This window comes from Gymnodraco acuticeps, unplaced genomic scaffold (assembly GCF_902827175.1).
Source record: "Gymnodraco acuticeps unplaced genomic scaffold, fGymAcu1.1, whole genome shotgun sequence".
NCBI classification, from domain to species: Eukaryota; Metazoa; Chordata; class Actinopteri; order Perciformes; family Bathydraconidae; genus Gymnodraco; species Gymnodraco acuticeps.
Window position 1 is genome coordinate 713,139 of NW_022990055.1, and position 18,817 is coordinate 731,955.

At 42.8% G+C, this 18,817-nt stretch overlaps 3 protein-coding genes across 3 annotated transcripts in view; 2 read left to right on the plus strand and 1 right to left on the minus strand.

Annotated features, from left to right (window-relative positions):
• Positions 1-18,817, minus strand: part of LOC117545952 (inactive N-acetylated-alpha-linked acidic dipeptidase-like protein 2) — a 1,067,198-nt gene that overhangs the window by 141,060 nt on the left and 907,321 nt on the right. The gene's annotated exons all lie outside the window — the stretch shown is intronic.
• LOC117545953 lies at positions 7,959-14,643 on the plus strand. Its single transcript, XM_034216000.1, has 2 exons — positions 7,959-10,629; positions 10,676-14,643. Exons 1-2 carry the CDS (start codon positions 8,466-8,468, stop codon positions 10,717-10,719), a joined length of 2,208 nt encoding a protein of 735 aa, XP_034071891.1. The 5' UTR covers positions 7,959-8,465; the 3' UTR covers positions 10,720-14,643.
• LOC117545954 lies at positions 10,683-14,643 on the plus strand. Its single transcript, XM_034216001.1, has 2 exons — positions 10,683-14,092; positions 14,143-14,643. Exon 1 carries the CDS (start codon positions 11,865-11,867, stop codon positions 13,929-13,931), a length of 2,067 nt encoding a protein of 688 aa, XP_034071892.1. The 5' UTR covers positions 10,683-11,864; the 3' UTR covers positions 13,932-14,092; positions 14,143-14,643.

Below are 18,817 nucleotides of genomic sequence, written 5' to 3' on the forward strand. Positions count from 1 at the left end.
TATTCTTCAGCTGGGTCTCGTCGTTCTCTACAAGCTGGTCGTAAAGCTTCTCGATTTTAGCCTCAAAGAGTCTGGTGTTTCTGAGATTGTGCAGAATCGCCTCGGCAGCTCCAATGACCCTCTTCCCCGAGACATGAAGGTGGACCGGGTGCAGAGCGTCCTGAATGGCTGGAATGAAACGAACAGTCCACAGTCTCTTTACCACTTCATCATAGTTCCGATCCAGATAGTATTCTTCGGTCGGAAACGAACACTCGTGTTGCAATTGACTGGGATGATCGACTTGATATCCGTAACATTTTTCCTTTCTGTACAGATGCAAGACCCTATCCAGCAGATGAATCACTACAGCTTTTACCGTATTCAGGAAGGAAGCTGTCCTTTCACCTTCTGTAGCATTACCCTCTGGAGCATAAGGAAAGTATGGCGAATCAACGCCTGCTGCGGGATAAGTTGTTGATTCCCCTGGAGACTTGGGTTGAGACTCGGGTGGAGTAGATGGAGGTAGATACATATCCAGCCAGCCATCAGCATAGCCGTGGAGCTCGGGTGTGCAGATTGTTGGAGATTATGGGGGTCCTCCAGGCGTTTGTTCCAGGCTGCAACTCGCGGGGAGAGACTTGTTTTTTCTCAGATCCATGGTTAGTGTTCAACGAATGTCCTTGAGGGGTCCTTACTTTTAAATGATCTGGTGAGGAGGGCGGGACTTGTTATGTTGAGGGGGAGGCGGAGTCATCTGTAAAAGTGATAGTCTTTTTCACCAGTCAAACCTTTTTTGTTGCATCCAGCAAATTCTAATATTACCCCCATACAACCTCACATAACTTCATATTGGGCTTCCTTATAGTTGTGTGAAGTAATTAAATAATAAAAAAGACAAAGATCATGGGGCAATAGGATAAATGATTATTTCCCTCTTTACGTATTTGAAAATACATAACCGGGAAAAAAAATCTGCCACTTCCTCACAGAGCCCCTCCTCCAACACACATGAACGTGCGCACATGACCAAAGAGGACACGAGATAAGTTTGTGCACAGATCTTCTGCTGGAGGCGTCTGAACCCCGCACAGATGCTGCATTTGTTTCTTGACTGGCGCTCCGGACGGATGGCGGTAAGTTGTCACAGGCGTCTCGCTGATTAAACCCATATCGAGGCGTCTCTTGGCCATTTTTCTTTTTTTTGAAAGGTGACGGCCCGTCCACACAGCGGCGTGCGTTGACCCTTGCCGGCGTGTCTGACACTCGACCAACAACCAATCACATGAATCTCCCGCCCCAGACACACAAGCACGCGGTTTGATTGGCTAGAGCTTGTACTGGCATATGATTCGATTGGCTGACGCCTCCGTCGAGGCGTCAAAAGTTGAACATTGCTCAACTTTTGAAGCGAGCAATGCCAGCAACGCTCCACGTCGCTTCCCAAAATGCAGTTCGGCTAAAAGTGACTTCACCCCATTCAAAGTGAATGGGCAGAAGTGTTGGAAGCTTCAACGCATGCCGCTGTGTGGACGGGCCGTGACTTGGTGAGTGGAAATGCATTAGTCTGCATGGATTTCTTTTTTTTACATAATTCCACCCCCGACTATCTGCTGGCCTCATATCGTGTGACAGGAAGGGGTGGAGAAAGGGGGAGAGGCCTGGGCTGTGAGGGGGCGGGGGCTAGACAGTCTCACTCCTAACTTCAAAGAGACACCTAGATTAACATCAGAACACACCGGCCTGTTATAACACCTCAACGCTCACATCAAAGGACAAACATCAAAGGCTAATTAGATTAGACAACAAAGGGCTCTGAGGGGACAGGGGCCAGACAGAATAACTTCAAAGAGACTGCCTTAATCAACACATCAAAGGATTAGACAACAAAGGCGCTACACAGGGGGGCATTTCACACCTACCTGTTATAACACCTCAACCCTCACATCAAAGGATTAGACAATAAAGGCACTACACAGGGTTTTTTTTCACACCTACCTGTTATAACACCTCACCCCTCACATCAAAGGATCTCGAACAATGGGAGGCGGACTTAGCTCATTTGCATAATTGGGGGCGTGCCACCTGTCACTTTTCATGCATACTAATGTAACGAAAGCGGCATGTATAATACTACTACCATAGATCGAGGTCTTGTTAGAGTGAAGAGGGTTATATAATTGTGAGAAGTGAATGACAACCCTCGGACATGGTGCTAATTAATTCATACTTTGGCAACCATTAAGGCCCCCCCTGCGCACCGTTTCTGGATGGCATTGCCTGACATATGTAGCCTGGAAGATTGATACTGAAAATGGCGGTGCTCAACCATGCTCATTACAGCAGCAGATGGCTGTGTCTGTGTCTGTGTGTGTGTGTGTGTGTGTGTGTGTGTGTGTGTGTGTGTGTGTGTGTGTGTGTGTGTGTGTGTGTGTGTGTGTGTGTGTGTGTTCTTCACAAGGGGTCAAAAACCAATTTTGACAAATTTAGATAACAGGAAGATTGACAGATGGTTGTGCAGTGTGGCTTGCTTTTTATTACAGAAAACAGAAGCGTGCACTGAGTGACAGCTTTCTCACAGGTTAGTATATACATTCATGGTATTTATCAAATGAGAAGTGTACGATATGCATGCCAGCAGTGAACTGAACACTTCTCCTTTGTTCATATGCATTTTGAAGAACGTTGGATAAACAACAAAGGGAGCAAAGCTAAGCATGGTTGAGGGCCTCCAGCAGATTGCATGGGTTAGCTTTGCATTTAACAATTAGGTAACACTTTATATTAAGGTACACAAATTCACCATCAACTAGATGTTAATCAACATGCATATTAGCAGTATATTGGCTCTTTATTAGTCATTATAAAACACTTATTAATGCCTTATTCTACATGACCATATTCTACAAGTAATAGGCCATTAGTTGAGAGTTTTTCCTCAATAACCCTCTAATTAGTGCTTATGTATTGCAAGTAAGGAAGTTGTTGTACATGAGTTTTGGGTCTAATAAGGCAGTAGTACCACAAGAATAGTAATTCTCCCATAATAACACTTAACAAATATGATCTATTCTTATGTAACAAGACATTAAACTATAAGTGTTAATTAAGTCTAAATAACTCAAAATTAAGTATTTCTACCTAAGAATATGTTCCCTATTTTAAAGTGAAGTCTTGTTCATAACTGTTAGAGCCATTTTACCTTTTGTTATTATTGTCTGAATGTTGGGCTTAATAATAATATAAATTAGATTATACTGTAAATTATTGGCTATTTTTGTGAGTCACATTATGGTTTAAAATGCATTAATTTAAGGCTCACTTATTATTTGTTATATGTGCGTCAGTATCACGTGCATGGCTATGCCTATATATGGTAGGTTGATAGGACACAGCTGGGGGTGATAGACGGGGAAATGGAAAAGTCTTTTGACCGTGTTCTTTTTGTTACTTTGGAAAATGATACACTTTTGAGTTACTATGAAGCGAAGAAATGTGTCCTCCTGTATGCACCGTGTGGATCAGTGAATAAAGCTCATCTGATTCAACTACGATCTCCGCTGAATTGTTTGGAAACAAAGAGAGGCGCGTCAAAACCCACAACCCCGATAGAGGTGGCTATTAAATGGTAGACAAGGATTAAAACGCCACCACAATAGTCAAAAGACTTCGTAAACTGTGGATAAAGACTTCGAAGGACAAGCACAGGATTCGTGTGGATTCCAGCTCTGCTTTGGAAACAGCGAACGGACGTTCTAAAGTGCCGAGGAGGAGGCCGTGAGTAAACCACGCCGGCCCGGAACTTATGAATGAGACGCTGTTTACAACGGGATCGCTTCGTCAAACAATGCAAGTACTGATGTGTGCATAGTTACGGATGTTTGACAAAACGAAACGGGAAATCCATCCTGTGATATCCTGATGCTTACTGAAGATAATCCGCAATTGCTGTTGGAATGCTTAAACAATGAAATGCATTAACGAACTATCACGCAGCCAGGAAGCTGACGTTAAAGGAATATTTGGCACAAAAACAGGACTCGCGAAGAGCTGTTCTTGGAAATATTAATGACTTTATTTCATGTGGATTAAGTGAAGAAAAAATTAAATAAACCATGGATCCTGATATACCTCCAGCTGATGTTGCCGCCAGTGGCGTTTTCTCCCGGAGGCCAAGGGAAGCCAGGCTTCCCCTGTTTTTTCGGATTGTAGTTATAACTTAAATAAATAAATAAAAACACTTTGTTTTGTTTCTGTAATTCTACTTTCCTGTGTGTTCCTGCCGGACCGTCTCTCCGTCTCTCCCCCATTCTCATTGAGTATTTTACAAAGAGTGAAACAGCGCCCCTCTAGATGTCATGGTGAAACAGTAGATTGCATTCACTGTTGCGAGAGGAGGCCAGCAGAATCTAGCTTCCCTTGGTGAAAAAAAATTGAGGGATTAACCAATCAGATGAGGCCCACGTGATGCCCCTGCCAACCTGTGATTGGTCAGGGCCATGCCAGGGGAAGCCAGCCGCCTCTAGCTTCCCTTCAGGGGCGGCTGGCGGCTGGCGATTTGATTGGACACTGCCATCCAATCACATCAACATCAATTTGAATACTGTAACTGTCATCACCGCCGTTAGAAATGATCAAGCAAATGAAGCATTATGGAGGGAGGAGATTTGGCGTACTTAATTAAGCATAACTTCACTAAACTTCCGCTACAGCAGCAACTAAAAATTAAAGCAGATGGCAGGACAACGCCCACACTCGAGCTGTGTACACAGAGGAATAAGGGATCTAATCGGACGTTCAATGAGGACAATTATGTCCGCACGGAGTGGCTAACTGGAAGCGCTAAACTTCAGCGTCTATTTTGCTGGCCATGTCTTCTTTTTGACAAGGGTTCGTGCTCCCTGAACAATCCTTGGGCAACTTCAGGATTCATCGACCTTGCCAACCTGTCACGGGCAATTGAGAGGCACGGTAAATCTAAAAATCATATAGATTGTGCTGTGAAATTAAAGCTTTTTGGACGCGTCAGGATTGACGAGGCTCTGGATGTAGCAAGAACCATTAGCACAAAGAAGCACAACGAACAAGTAAAAAAGAACCGGGATATTCTGAGGAAACTCATCATTGCTGCCCTGTACCTTGCACGTCAAGAGCAAGCATTCAGGGGACACAATGAGGCCGCTGGCAGCTCTAACAGGGGCAATTTTGTAGAGCTGGTACGTGCATTTGCAGAGTTTGACACTGCACTCGCGGAGCACTTGGGATCGTCAACAGTCTTCAGTGGTATGTCAAACACCATACAAAATGACATAATTGAGAGCATAGCTCATTGTATCCAGGATGAGACTGATAAAGAAATACACATTTCTCCTTTCATTGCTGTACAAGTGGATGACACATCAGACATCTCCAATAAGTGCCAACTCACTATCATAATCAGATATGTGAATGAAAAAGGCAGTGTGTGTGAACGTTTCCTCGGCTTTTTTGATGTCAGTTTAGAAAGAGATGCAAAAGCTGTAACATCAGTTGTCATGAGAGCCATCGGGAACTACAGCCCAACAAACAAACTGATTTGTCAGACTTATGACGGAGCAAGCTGCATGAGTGGACAGCACGGTGGCGTTCAGGCTTTAGTGAAAGCACACTGCCCCAATGCGCTATTCATCCACTGCTATGCTCACAAATTAAATTTGGTTTTAGCACAAGGCACAAACAACATCCAAGCAGCCAAACTGTTTTTTGCCAATCTCGATGCCTTCCACAATTTTTTCTCACGTTCATGTAAGAGATCAGCACTACTGTCTGAAGTTGATCGAGCTGTGCGTGTACCAGGGGGTTCTGCTGTGAGGTGGAATTTTAAAAGCCGCGCAGTACACGCCATCCATGAAGGACGCGGGTCGCTCTGTATCGCTTTTGACAGGATAATGACAGAGCCGGGATGGGACAAAGAGACCATTGCACAGAGTGCTTCCTTGAAGCAAAAACTTGAGGATTTTGACTTCACCTTCCTGCTCGGGGTCTTTCAGTCCATTTTCGGCCTCACAGAACCACTCTTCCAGGTTCTGCAAAGCAAGACGGCGGACATAAAAAAATGCCAGGATCGGATCATGAGCACTCTCAGCGCTCTCAAAGCCACAAGAACAGATGAGACATTCAGTCGCATTTACGATGACACGGTCAAAGCAGTCGGCGATCCTGTGCCCCGACGTAAACGACGTCGCCGCGGCTGGGACGACCTGGAGCAAGGGTTTAACCAGCACCAAGAAGGAGACGAGGAAACGGTTGTGTCTTTCCGGCGTCTTTACTTCCAGATTGTTGACGGCATAGTGTTGCACATGACCCAAAGATTTGCAGATATGGAGCACCTGCACTTTTTTCGGATACTGGAACACACATCATTCACATCGTTCTGCAACCCTGATGCATTTCCCAGCAGTGAGCTGGCTCAGCTGATCAACACGTATCCATTCTTTGATGAGCAGAAGTTAAGGAATGAGCTGCACACGCTGTACAACAACAGGTTGTTTCACAAGCCACCAGGAGAGCTGATACAGCTTCTTATTGAGGATGACCTACAGGGCACACTCTCCGAGGTCTACAAGCTGCTCCAGCTCATGCTCACGATACCAGCCACCAGCACATCAGCAGAGCGCTCCTTTTCCTGTCTAAAAAGGATCAAAACGTATCTGAGGAACACGTGTGGACAGGACAGACTTGTCAACCTAGCCACAATATCCATTGACTCTGTTGTTGTGGAGGACCTAAAGGCCGCTGGGAAGTTCTATGACATTGTTATTGACCACTTCGTTACCATGAAAGACAGGAGAATGGCCTTCCTCTTCAAATAGGGTGAGTGAAATGCACACCCCTTTCTCTCTGTGCATACCTGTTGCCTGAACTGCCCGTGTAGCTATGTGTGCAATTTCTGATGTGGTTCTGTTGGTTATTGTGCATTGCTTGCCTGGATTTAGCTGCAGGTGTTCAGTCTGAAGTAGTTGTTTTATTGCAGTTGTTTAATTAGCACAGGGTGCTGCTATCCGAAAATCAGCACCGCAGATAGCATGCCATATAGGGCCCGATCACCTGAATAGATGAGATTGTTTATATTTTTGTGTTACTTTTGGACTACGGACTGAACTAATTACAGAGACGAGGACTGTTGCTGCACTTGCAGTGTGTGTTAGTGTAACAGATGTAAATATGCAGTGGGGTTTATTTAATTTAATTTTGTATAATCACACACATTCTGTGTTTTATATTATTGTATTCTGTGTTCTTCATTTTATTGAATGTTAAATACCTGGCAAGGTCGGAGAGCTGTGCTCAGGAGTTTATTGTTGTGAGGACTTTAATTTCCTTTCTTTGTGATTTTACTTTTTGTATATATTGTGTCCCTCACGTTTCCTCTTCCCTTTTTGTAAACGTTCCAAGCAATGAGAGGAGTCACTGAGGGAAATGTATGTAAAACTGATCATTTTATCTGTTATCAGATTCAGACATTAAACAGAGATCGTCTCAACTTTACGCTGACTCGGCGGGTCTCGTCCATTATCAACACAACGCATACTGATACTTTGATGTGAACGTAAAACTTTAAAGGTCTCCTGATTTAGTTTGTGAATGAATGCTTCTTATTTATTAATTACCGAATCTGCACTGCGCATTGAGCGGCTGGTATTGCATTGGTGGGTGGAGGTTGGCATAAATTAATAAGAAAATGCTTAAATTAATAAGAAAATGCTTAAATTAATAAGACGAGAGAGTTTCAGCTGGAGAGTGCATGCGGACCTGTCGCTTAGATAACAGGCGTGTGTAAGTCCTGCATCTGTATGATACAAATGTGTGTAAAATGTTACCGGGCGCTGTAATCACTCATCTGGTTACGTTATTGACCACCCCCCCCCCCCCCCCGACCCAAAAACATTGGCTTCCCCTACATTTTTCCCCACCCCACGCTACTGGTTGCCGCGGCAGAGGAGAGATATACAACTCTCAGCCAATCGCGAAGAGGAAAACTTGGAGCATGCACCCGCAGAATGAATGAAATTAACCCATTACTGGTGCGAGGTGGAGATGTGGAAAAGGTGGATGAAGCTGTTGCAACGTTCAAGATGTTACTCAATGAATTTATGGAATGTCATGGAATTGTTCAAATGCTTTTATCTGAGGAAATAAGGGAAACTGAGAGAATAGATTGGTATGAACCAAAAATGTCTGCATTCACGAATTTCCTTAAGGATGTGGAAACGTGGAAAAGCTCTCAAATGGATCCTCAGATACTGATTGAACCCCATGACAGTGTTTCCAATGCATCAACCAGGAGGAGCTCAAAAGCAGGATCAGCAACTTCTTCTGCTTCTTCAATCCACCTCAAAATGGCCACAGAAAGAGCTGCCCTCCTTGCCCGGGCAGCAGGATTAAAGGAAAAGCATGCACTTGAAATGGAAAAGGCTCAACTGCAAGCTAGATCCCAACGGATATAAATGGAAGTCAGCCTAGCTGAATCTGATGCAAAAATGAAAGTCCTGGAGCACTTTGAGACTGGTTCACAAAATCCAACACAAGGAAAATATGATGGCATGAATGACTATTTAAAGGACTACAGATTAAAAACACATATGTCAATGGATGCAGAGCCGTCTCCAATTTCCTTTGCTGAGTTCGGATCCATTCCCAAGACACCACTTCAAAGGCTTATACACCAACAACCAAGACCACCAGAAAATATTGATAATGCAAATCAAAGCTCTCAACAAACAGCTAGAGATGCAGGAATTACAGGGACAAATACTAATGACAATTTCCTGACTGTGATGCAAAGACAAAATGACATTGTTAATTTACTTGTACTTCAACAAAAACAAGCATCACTGCCCACTAGGGAAATCCCAGTCTTTGATGGCAATCCCCTGAATTATCAAATATTTGTGAGGGCATTTCAACATAGCATTGAGGAGAAAACCACCAGTAACCAGGATCGATTATATTACCTGGAACAATATACTTCGGGATCCTGCAGGGAACTGGTGAGAAGCTGCCTTCACATGGATGCTAATAGTGGCTTTGCTGAAGCTAAGAGACTGCTAAAAGTGCATTTTGGAGATGAGCTCAAGATAGCAAGCGCATATATGGGAAAAGCTCTCAACTGGAACACTATAAAGGCAGAGGATGGAAAGTCACTGCACTGTTATGCACTTTTTCTGAGAGGCTGCTGTAATGCAATGAGGGATCTGCAGAACATGGAGGAGCTGGACCTGCCATCCAACCGACGGCTCATTCTTTCAAAGCTACCTTACAAACTAAGGGAGAAGTGGAGAACAGCAGCTTGTGATATTCTGGAGCGGAGCCATGAAAGAGCAAGATTACCTGACCTTGTTGTATTTATTGAAAGACAAGCTAGAATACTTCAAGACCCTCTCTTTGGTGACATTCCCGATCAACTTAACAGTACAAAGGCGGCTTTCAAGACCAAGACTCTTGTTGATCCATATCGAAATAACAGCAAAGGGAGCAGTTTTGCAACCACAGTGGCTAAAGTGTCAGACAGGCGTGCAGAGAAACTCAAAGAAGACAAATATCCTGTTAAAAGCTACATTTCCTCCACTAACAATGACACCTCATGTACTTTTTGTACAAGTAAACATCCTTTAGCTGAATGCCATAAAATACATTCAGTATCTCATGAAGCTAAAATTGAGTTTCTGAAAGAGAAGGGACTATGCTTTGGCTGCCTGAAGGTGGGGCACTTGAGCAGGAACTGTAACAGGAGAATGACCTGTCAAATCTGTCATGCTAAGCACCCAACTATTCTGCACATTAAAAGATCTTCAAAGCCTGAAACTGAGAACTTTAAACATGGTAAGGCAGAGCAGCAGAGTGGGGGAGCAAGGCCTGATGAGACATCCATCAGCAGTGCTCTTGTTTCAGTAGGAGAAGGTGAAGGAATCGGGGCTGGTAAAGACAGCATACTTGCCATAGTGCCAGTGAAGGTGAAACTCTGCCATGGAAATAAAAGCATACTGACCTGTGCATTCCTGGACCCTGGTAGTACCGACACATTTTGCACAGAAGGGCTCATGAGGCGGCTTGGTGCTAGAGGACGGAGAACTGAAGTCCTTCTTCAAACGATGGGAACAGAGAAAACAGTCAGGAGTTTTGAGGTAACAGGTCTAGAAGTGGGACATATGGAAGATGGCACATATATAAACTTGCCCAAGGTTTACACTCAGAACAAAATCCCTGTTACCAAAAGAAACATTCTCACCCGGGCGGACCTCAAGAAATGGCCTTATCTGCAGGACATCCAAATAAAAGAAATAGATGCTGACGTGGGACTTCTTATTGGAGTAAATACTCCAAAGGCTATGGAACCATGGAGAGTTATAAATAGCCAAGGAAATGGCCCATATGCAGTGAAAACACTGTTAGGATGGGTCGTTAATGGTCCACTTAATGCTTCCACAGATCTGGATGATGAAACCCCTGTGGCATTAGTGAACAGGATCTCAATTGTTCACCTTGAGAAGCTAATTGAAAGACAATATATTAACGACTTTCCAGAGAAAGAGTATGAAGAGGAAAGACAAATGTCAGCTGATGACCGAAAGTTCATGCAGATTGTATCAAGCTCGGTTTCTCTTAAAGATGGCCACTACAATTTACCTCTTCCTCTAGATAATCCACACATTATCATGCCAAACAACCGCCAAATGGCAGAGCAACGAGCAATGTCACTAAAAAGGAAATTCCAGAAGGATCAGACCTATGCAGCTGAGTATAAAGGCTTTATGAGTGACATTATCAAAAAAGGATATGCAGAGAAAGTACCATCGGACGATCTACATGTGGAAAACGGCAAAGTGTGGTATATACCCCATCATGGTGTCTATCATAAACGTAAAAAAACGATCCGTGTGGTCTTTAATTGTGCATCATCCTATAAAGGCAAATCCCTCAACAGTGTACTCCTTCAGGGCCCTGACTTGGCAAACTCATTGATTGGTGTTCTACTCAGGTTCCGTCAAGAGCCCATCGCCATTATGGCAGATATTGAGGGGATGTTTCACCAAGTGCGTGTAAACGAGGAGAACATAAACTTGCTGAGATTCCTGTGGTGGCCTGAAGGAGAAACCAGCACAAATCTGGAGGAATACCGGATGAGGGTCCATCTCTTCGGAGCTGTTTCCTCTCCAAGCTGCGCAAACTTTGCATTGCGAAGAACAGCTGAGGACAACTGTGGCAAATTTGATGGAGAAGTGGCAGAAACAATCAAATCAAATTTCTATGTGGATGATTGCCTCAAGTCGCTAGCAAGAGAAAATCAAGCTATAAGCCTTATTAGGTCTCTCAGAGAAATGTGTTCCCTTGGTGGATTCAAACTGACGAAATGGATAAGTAATAGTCGAGTGGTGCTAGAATCCATCCCTGATGAAGACAAGGCTAAACAGGTGAAAAACTTGGATCTGGACAGGGATAAGCTGCCACATGAAAGAGCACTAGGGATGTACTGAGACATTGAAAATGATATATTCAGTTTCCGTGTGACTGTGAACAACAAAACCCTTACAAGAAGGAGTATACTTTCCACTGTCAGCTCTGTGTACGATCCTCTTGGTCTTCTCGCCCCTTTCATATTGAAGGCAAAGCAAATACTTCGATTACTCTGTAAAGCCCAATATGGATGGGATGAAGAAATTCAGGTGGAACTCTCAAAACCATGGCAGAAATGGCTCAAGGATTTAGACCAGCTGGCAAGATTCCAAATTGACAGGTGTGTAAAACCCAAGAACTTTGGAAGAGTGAAAACTGCACAGCTACACACCTTTTGTGATGCAAGTGAAGAAGGATACGGTACCGCAAGTTACCTGAGATTCACCAATGACATGGAGGAGGTACACGTAGCCTTTGTGATGGGAAAATCAAGAGTTACCCCACTAAAAGTCATGACAATTCCAAGGTTGGAACTCACTGCTGCTACATTGGCTGCACGAATGGACAAAATGCTTCGATCAGAGCTACAAGGAGAGCTTTTGGAATCAGTATTGTGGACTGACAGCCAGTCAGTACTGAAATATATTCGAAACAGGACTAAGAGGTTCCACACTTTCGTGGCAAACCGGATTGCTGTTATTCATAACCTCACAAAAGTGAACCAGTGGCGGTTTGTAGACACCAAAAACAACCCCGCTGATGACTCTTCAAGAGGACTGAGCATTGAATCCTTTTACAGTTCAAAAGGATGGCTTCAGGGTCCAGAATTCTTGAAGAAATCTGAAGCACAATGGCCAAGTATTCCAAAAGAACTTGGTTCTCTCCTTCCAGATGACCCTGAAGTACGCAAAGAAGCGATTGTCACCAGCATTGTCACATGTAAGATGGAAAAAACTCCAACAAGTAAGCTCTTGGACTATTATTCTTCATGGAATTACCTAAAAAGAGCTGTTGCATGGATAATGAAATTAAAGACAATCCTCCTGCAGATGAGAGAAAAAAGAAAAGATGACTCCAATGATCTTGGAGCAAGGCAGGATAAAGGAAAGAGACTGAAGGATCAGATGCTTCTGCTCAATATGCCTACAGCTAATGCACTAAGACTTTCAGTAGAGGACACAGAAAATGCTGAAAAAGCCATTATTTGCCACGAGCAGAGACAGCATTTCAAAGAGGAAATTGCCTTGCTGGAAAAAGGAAAACAGTGCAATAGAGGAAGCTCCCTATACAAGCTGGACCCTATCATTGATGCCGGGCTTCTGAGAGTTGGAGGAAGAACTAGAAAGATGGCTATGCCAACTGAGGTCAAACATCCAATGATTCTACCGAAACATTCTAATATCTCCAAGTTGATATTAAGCCACATCCATAATCAAGTTGGTCACTCAGGAAGAGGTCACATGCTCTCCAAACTCCATCAACGTTACTGGCTATCCACTGCTAACTCTTCAGCAAGGAGGATCATAAAGAACTGTGTGTTTTGCAGACGCCTACAGGCTAGAGCTGGAGAGCAGAAAATGGCCGATCTCCCACTTGATCGAATAACACCTGATCTTCCACCTTTCACTCATGTAGGCATAGACTATTTTGGACCCATCGAGGTGAAACGTGGCCGAGCTCATGTCAAAAGATGGGGAGTAATCTTTACCTGCCTGGTAAGCCGTGCTGTCCACCTGGAAGTTGCCAGTCATTTGGATACAGCTGCATGCATAAACGCTCTTCGTCGATTCATCTGTCGTCGTGGCACAATAAAGAGCATCAGAACAGATCGAGGCACCAACTTCATCGGCACACAAAAGGAACTGGAGGAGTCTGTAAAACAACTGGATAACAACAAAATCAAGCAAACACTACTCAAAGAAGGAATTGATTGGACATTCAATCCCCCCTCCGGAGCTCACCATGGCGGAGTGTGGGAAAGGCTAATACGACTGGTTAAAAAGATCCTCCATTCTGTCCTGAAGGAACAAACATTGGATGATGATGCTCTGCACACAGCCTTGTGTGAGGTTGAGGCAATAATGAACGATAGGCCAATCACAACAGTGACAAACGACCCAAACGACCTTGAACCCCTCACACCTAATCACCTACTTCAGTTAAGAACAAATCCAATCTTGCCCCCCGGACTCTTTCAGAGAGAGGATCTGTACTCACAGAGAAGATGGAAACAGGTGCAGTACCTTGCTGACCTGTTTTGGAAGCGCTGGACCAGGGAATATCTTCCTTTGATGCAAGAACGGCACAAATGGAATACTATCAAAAGAAACTTCACCCCCGGAGACCTGGTCGTCATCATTGATGAGAACGCACCGAGGAACACTTGGCTCCTGGGACGCGTAGTTAAGACCCTTCCTGGTTCAAAAGGACTTGTTAGGAGTGTCCTGGTTAAAACCAAGACAAGTACGATCGAAAGACCCATAACTAAGTTATGTCTGCTCCTGGAGGCGACAGACTGAGCCTACTAAGCCTTAGCCTTTCAGTCACGTGCACCTCTGACTGTTAGACCAAAGGACTAGACTCTTGGTCTCCTACCCCCTCCCCATCAAAGGCTGCCTTTTGAACGCAGACCATTACAGACAATTAGTACTAGACCTACACACTCCAGTACTAGTCTTACATGGACTTGAAAGTATACAATATACATGGACTTGAAAGTATACAATATACATGGACTTGAAAGTATACAATATACTATGGACTTAAGTATACAAATATGCTACGGATGGACGTTATGTTTTGTTAAAATGACTCTGTTGATGTACTATTATTGGTAATTGCTATGTAATAAGCAATTAGGGGCTGGTATGTTAGAGCCATTTTACCTTTTGTTATTATTGTCTGAATGTTGGGCTTAATAATAATATAAATTAGATTATACTGTAAATTATTGGCTATTTTTGTGAGTCACATTATGGTTTAAAATGCATTAATTTAAGGCTCACTTATTATTTGTTATATGTGCGTCAGTATCACGTGCATGGCTATGCCTATATATGGTAGGTTGATAGGACACAGCTGGGGGTGATAGAGGGGGAAATGGAAAAGTCTTTTGACCGTGTTCTTTTTGTTACTTTGGAAAATGATACACTTTTGAGTTACTATGAAGCGAAGAAATGTGTCCTCCTGTATGCACCGTGTGGATCAGTGAATAAAGCTCATCTGATTCAACTACGATCTCCGCTGAATTGTTTGGAAACAAAGAGAGGCGCATCAAAACCCACAACCCCGATAGAGGTGGCTATTAAATGGTATACAAGGATTAAAACGCCACCACAATAACCAATAAGCTAGTAATTTGATTCTAATTGACCTGAACGGGTCCCTATTCTAAAGTTGCCTCCTCTTCACACTTTGTAAATACATTATAGCACACAACTACTGAAATGAACCTCAACAGTACATGAACAAAGTAAGCACACGTTGAAATATCTGTTTTATTAAAACACTATTGATAGGTTCAGACACATACCAAAACATGTCAAGTTTCTCCAAGGCTGAGAACACATACAGTCTGTACTTCTTAATAAAAACTGATTTTTAACAGAGTTTATGTAAAACCGCTTACACACCAAACTGACACCAAAGAACACCAAAGAACACACCCCAACGGAACGTCGGCTCACATCGCCTCACGTCTCCTGCGTCTTGGTCATGTTTCGCACTGGAACACACCGCAAAGACTTCAGCCGACGGCCAAGTTGCACGTACGAGCTGCGCATGCGTGAGTAGCAATAACTCTCCTTATCACCAGGCGTCGGTAGTGTGTATTTGTCATTCAAAAGAGGCAACAACCGGAAGACAGACCGTGTGATACACCGAGAGATGAGGAATAGACTGCGTGATATAAACAAACAACAAATAGCGTGTGCGTTCCATTTTCACTCTACAACGAGAAGCTCATGGGGCTTTCCCGAACCTGTGACGAGAGCTGGAGTTAAATTAAATCTCAGATTTGCCTTCTTAATAGTTTGTTTGGTTCCCTAACTTCCGTTTCTCTTCTCATGCACTGATTCGCTAAGCTGAACAGCCAATCAGAATTTCTTTGGCCGACGGCCCCCCGATTCAACATGTCAAATCGGCAGCGGAAGGTGTCGGCACAGCCGAAAAGACACAACGGTGCAGGACGGTACAGTACACACCAATCTGAGTAGGGCGACACAATGCTCATCGACGGCCCGACATCTATCGACGCCGATAATTGGCTCGGTGTGTAAGAGGCTTAAGGCTTACACTTACACTTACCGTCATTGCTTTCTGACAGACTTGACCCTTTTACTCTTTAGGTTGCATAGGGGAAATTAGTATCAGTCTACTGCCATGCTATTCAGTTCACTTTCTCCTACTTCCTGTACCCGGTTTCCTGTCTAAAATTCAATATACATTTTACAAAAATATAAATGTGCAAATATGAAACATACAGTTCAATATCACCTTGCTATTGGTAGCTGAACTGCCAATACCCCAAAACATATTCTTAGATAGAAATACCTAATTTTGAGTTGTTTAGACTTAATTAACACTTATAGTTTCATGTCTTGTTACATAAGAATAGATCATATTTGTTAAGTGTTATTATGGGATAATTACTATTCTTGTGGTACTACTGTCTTATTAGGCCCATATTGAGCAGAGCATATTAATACCAAAACAAATGTACAACAACTTCCTTACTTGCAATAAATAAGCACTAATTAGAGGGTTATTGAGGAAAAACTCTCAACTAATGGCTATACTTGTAGAATATGGTCATGTAGAATAAGGCATTAATAAGTGTTTTATAATGACTAATAAAGGGCCAATATACTGCTAATATGCATGTTAATTCATTAATTGTTTCGTTTAAAGTGGAACTATCATGCTATATTTGAACAATATTTTGTAGGGCCATACCTATAAAGTATATAAATATAGTTTTTTTTTCAAAATACCAAACAGATCCTGCATTTTAGCCATGCCTCATTTCGCTCTATTTTCTCTTTCCAGCCCTGTTTTTGCAGGGGCTGAATCTGTGATGTAGCTTTAATGCAAATGAGATGCAGCTGACCACGCCCCCTTGCAGGAGAGGGGAGCTTGCTTTGAGATCAGCTGCTGGGCTGTCAGAAGAGGGGGAGAAAAAGAGATCTCCGTCCTCCGTGTTTTATTCTTAATGTGATTATATAGAGTCATTATTCATTTGTTTTAAAGCTCAATAAATAACAAAGAAGACCTTTGACCGGCACTTTTCTTATTTTGTCCGGAAGATTTCAACTTTAACGGACATGTTGACTGGCGAAAATCTAACTGAAACTATGCCGCACGGTCCCCTCGTCCCTTGGAAGAGGCGGAGAGGTGGGTGTTTGTCATCTGCTGGTGGACTACCGGAGAGAATTACAGTGCTTGCCTCGATGGGGAGGGATTGCATTGAATTACAGCAGCTCTGATCATTCTTGTGTTTTCTTTGAGAGCTCTATTTCTGTTCACAAAAATGTTCAAAAAGAGGTAACTACAAAGCGATATTTAACTGAAAATACTAGGGAAATGTTTACTCAGAATTTTTCTTCCACACTTGCCCCTGCTAACATCTCAGTAAATGAGCTAGTAGATCATTTTAATTCAAAAATTAAAAATGTTATAGATGCCATTGCTCCAACTAAGGTAAATGAAGTGACTGGGAAGAAAATATATCCATGGAGAAAGGCCATGACTGTGAGAGCAGAAAAAAGAGAGTGTAGAAAAGCTAAACGTAGGTGGCGAAAAACAAATCTCCAGGTCCACTTTGAAATATATAAAGAGAGACTTGGCCTTTATAATTTGGAATTGAAAAACGCACAACAGTCTTTCTTCTCTGACATCATTACCAAAAACAAGCCTTGTTTGCTACCGTCGACAGACTAACTAACCCCCCAGTGTCAGTAGCCTCTGAATTTCTATCCACCAGGGCGTGCAATGATTTTGCCTCCTTCTTCACTGACAAAATTCAGAAAATCAGACAAGCAGTCAGTGCCTCTGCATCAGGTACAGCAAATGTGTTGTTCCTTTGTCCACCTGATATCAATTCAAACACCATGACACAATTCCATCAGATTAATGATAAAAACCTAGAGGACATTATACAACTTCTGAAATCCTCCTCCTGCTGCCTTGATATTATTCCAACAGGATTTTTCAAAGATGTTTTTCGTTGCATGGCCTCAGATCTACTTCATATAGTAAACAAATCTCTTCAATCAGGTATTGTTCCACAGACCCTGAAAGCTGCAGTCATTAAACCGCTCTTAAAAAAGAATAATCTAGATGCTTCAGTAATGAACAATTTCAGGCCCATATCAAACCTGCCATTTCTAAGTAAAATCATTGAAAAAGTTGTTTTTCAACAGTTGAGTAATTTCTTGCATTTAAATAACTGTTTCGATGTGTTCCAGTCAGGCTTTCGTCCAAACCACAGCACTGAGACTGTTCTTGTAAAGGTCTTCAATGACATCCACTTAAACACAGACAGTGGCAGAACTTCAGTGTTAGTATTATTAGATCTCAGTGCTGCGTTTGACACTGTTGACCACAACATATTACTCGACCGACTGGAAAACTGTGTGGGACTTTCGGAAACAGTTCTAAATTGGTTTGAATCCTACTTAAAGGACAGAAAAAACATTGTTTCTATAGGTAAATACACATCTGAGTTGACAAATATGACATGTGGGGTACCTCAAGGCTCCATCTTGGGGCCTCTTCTCTGTAACATCTACATCAGGGGTACTCAAATACAAATCTTAAAGGTCCAAAGTAAATGTTTCAATAAGACAAAGGTCCGTTTATTACGGTCATTCAAACTTTTAAACAATTGCAACAAGATTCTTAACACGAGGTTGCAAAAACAAAAATAATCTGTATATGCAGCAGTTTTCATTGTTATTGTGTCTGTGCTTGACCCCTCAGAGTCGCAGTGTGAGAGCTGCACAGTTATGAATAAAGGCAGCTGCACCCTCTTTCATTCAGCATTCCCATTATTGCTTTATAAATGTATTCCCCCTTGTGCGTCCACTGAGGTTCGTCAGGCCCAACACATCTTCAACAAACTCCCCCTTTGCCTCATCATAACAACTCACAAACACCAGCAACTGAGCATTGTCAGTGGTGTCAGTGGACTCACCCACAGCTAAGGAAATGCACTGTGCATTTTTTATTCCATCACAAAGCTGATTAATCAAATCACCAGCCAGTATTTATGTTCTTCTGGTTGCTGTGGAATCTGAGAGGGGGATTTGCTTGATTTGACCTGTTATTTCCTCTTTTTGTTTGCCTTCAACATGGTGTCCATCACTTCAGTCATGCATTCTTTTATACTTCAGTTATTATCCAGTGG

Coding starts and splice junctions, on each gene's coding strand:
- LOC117545953 (XM_034216000.1), top strand. CDS start 8,466: ATGGAAGTCAGCCTAGCTGAATCTGATGCAAAAATGAAAGTCCTGGAG. Junction 10,630..10,675: donor CTCGGTTTCTCTTAAAGATG/GCCACTACAATT, acceptor ACACATTATCAT/GCCAAACAACCGCCAAATGG.
- LOC117545954 (XM_034216001.1), top strand. CDS start 11,865: ATGGAGGAGGTACACGTAGCCTTTGTGATGGGAAAATCAAGAGTTACC.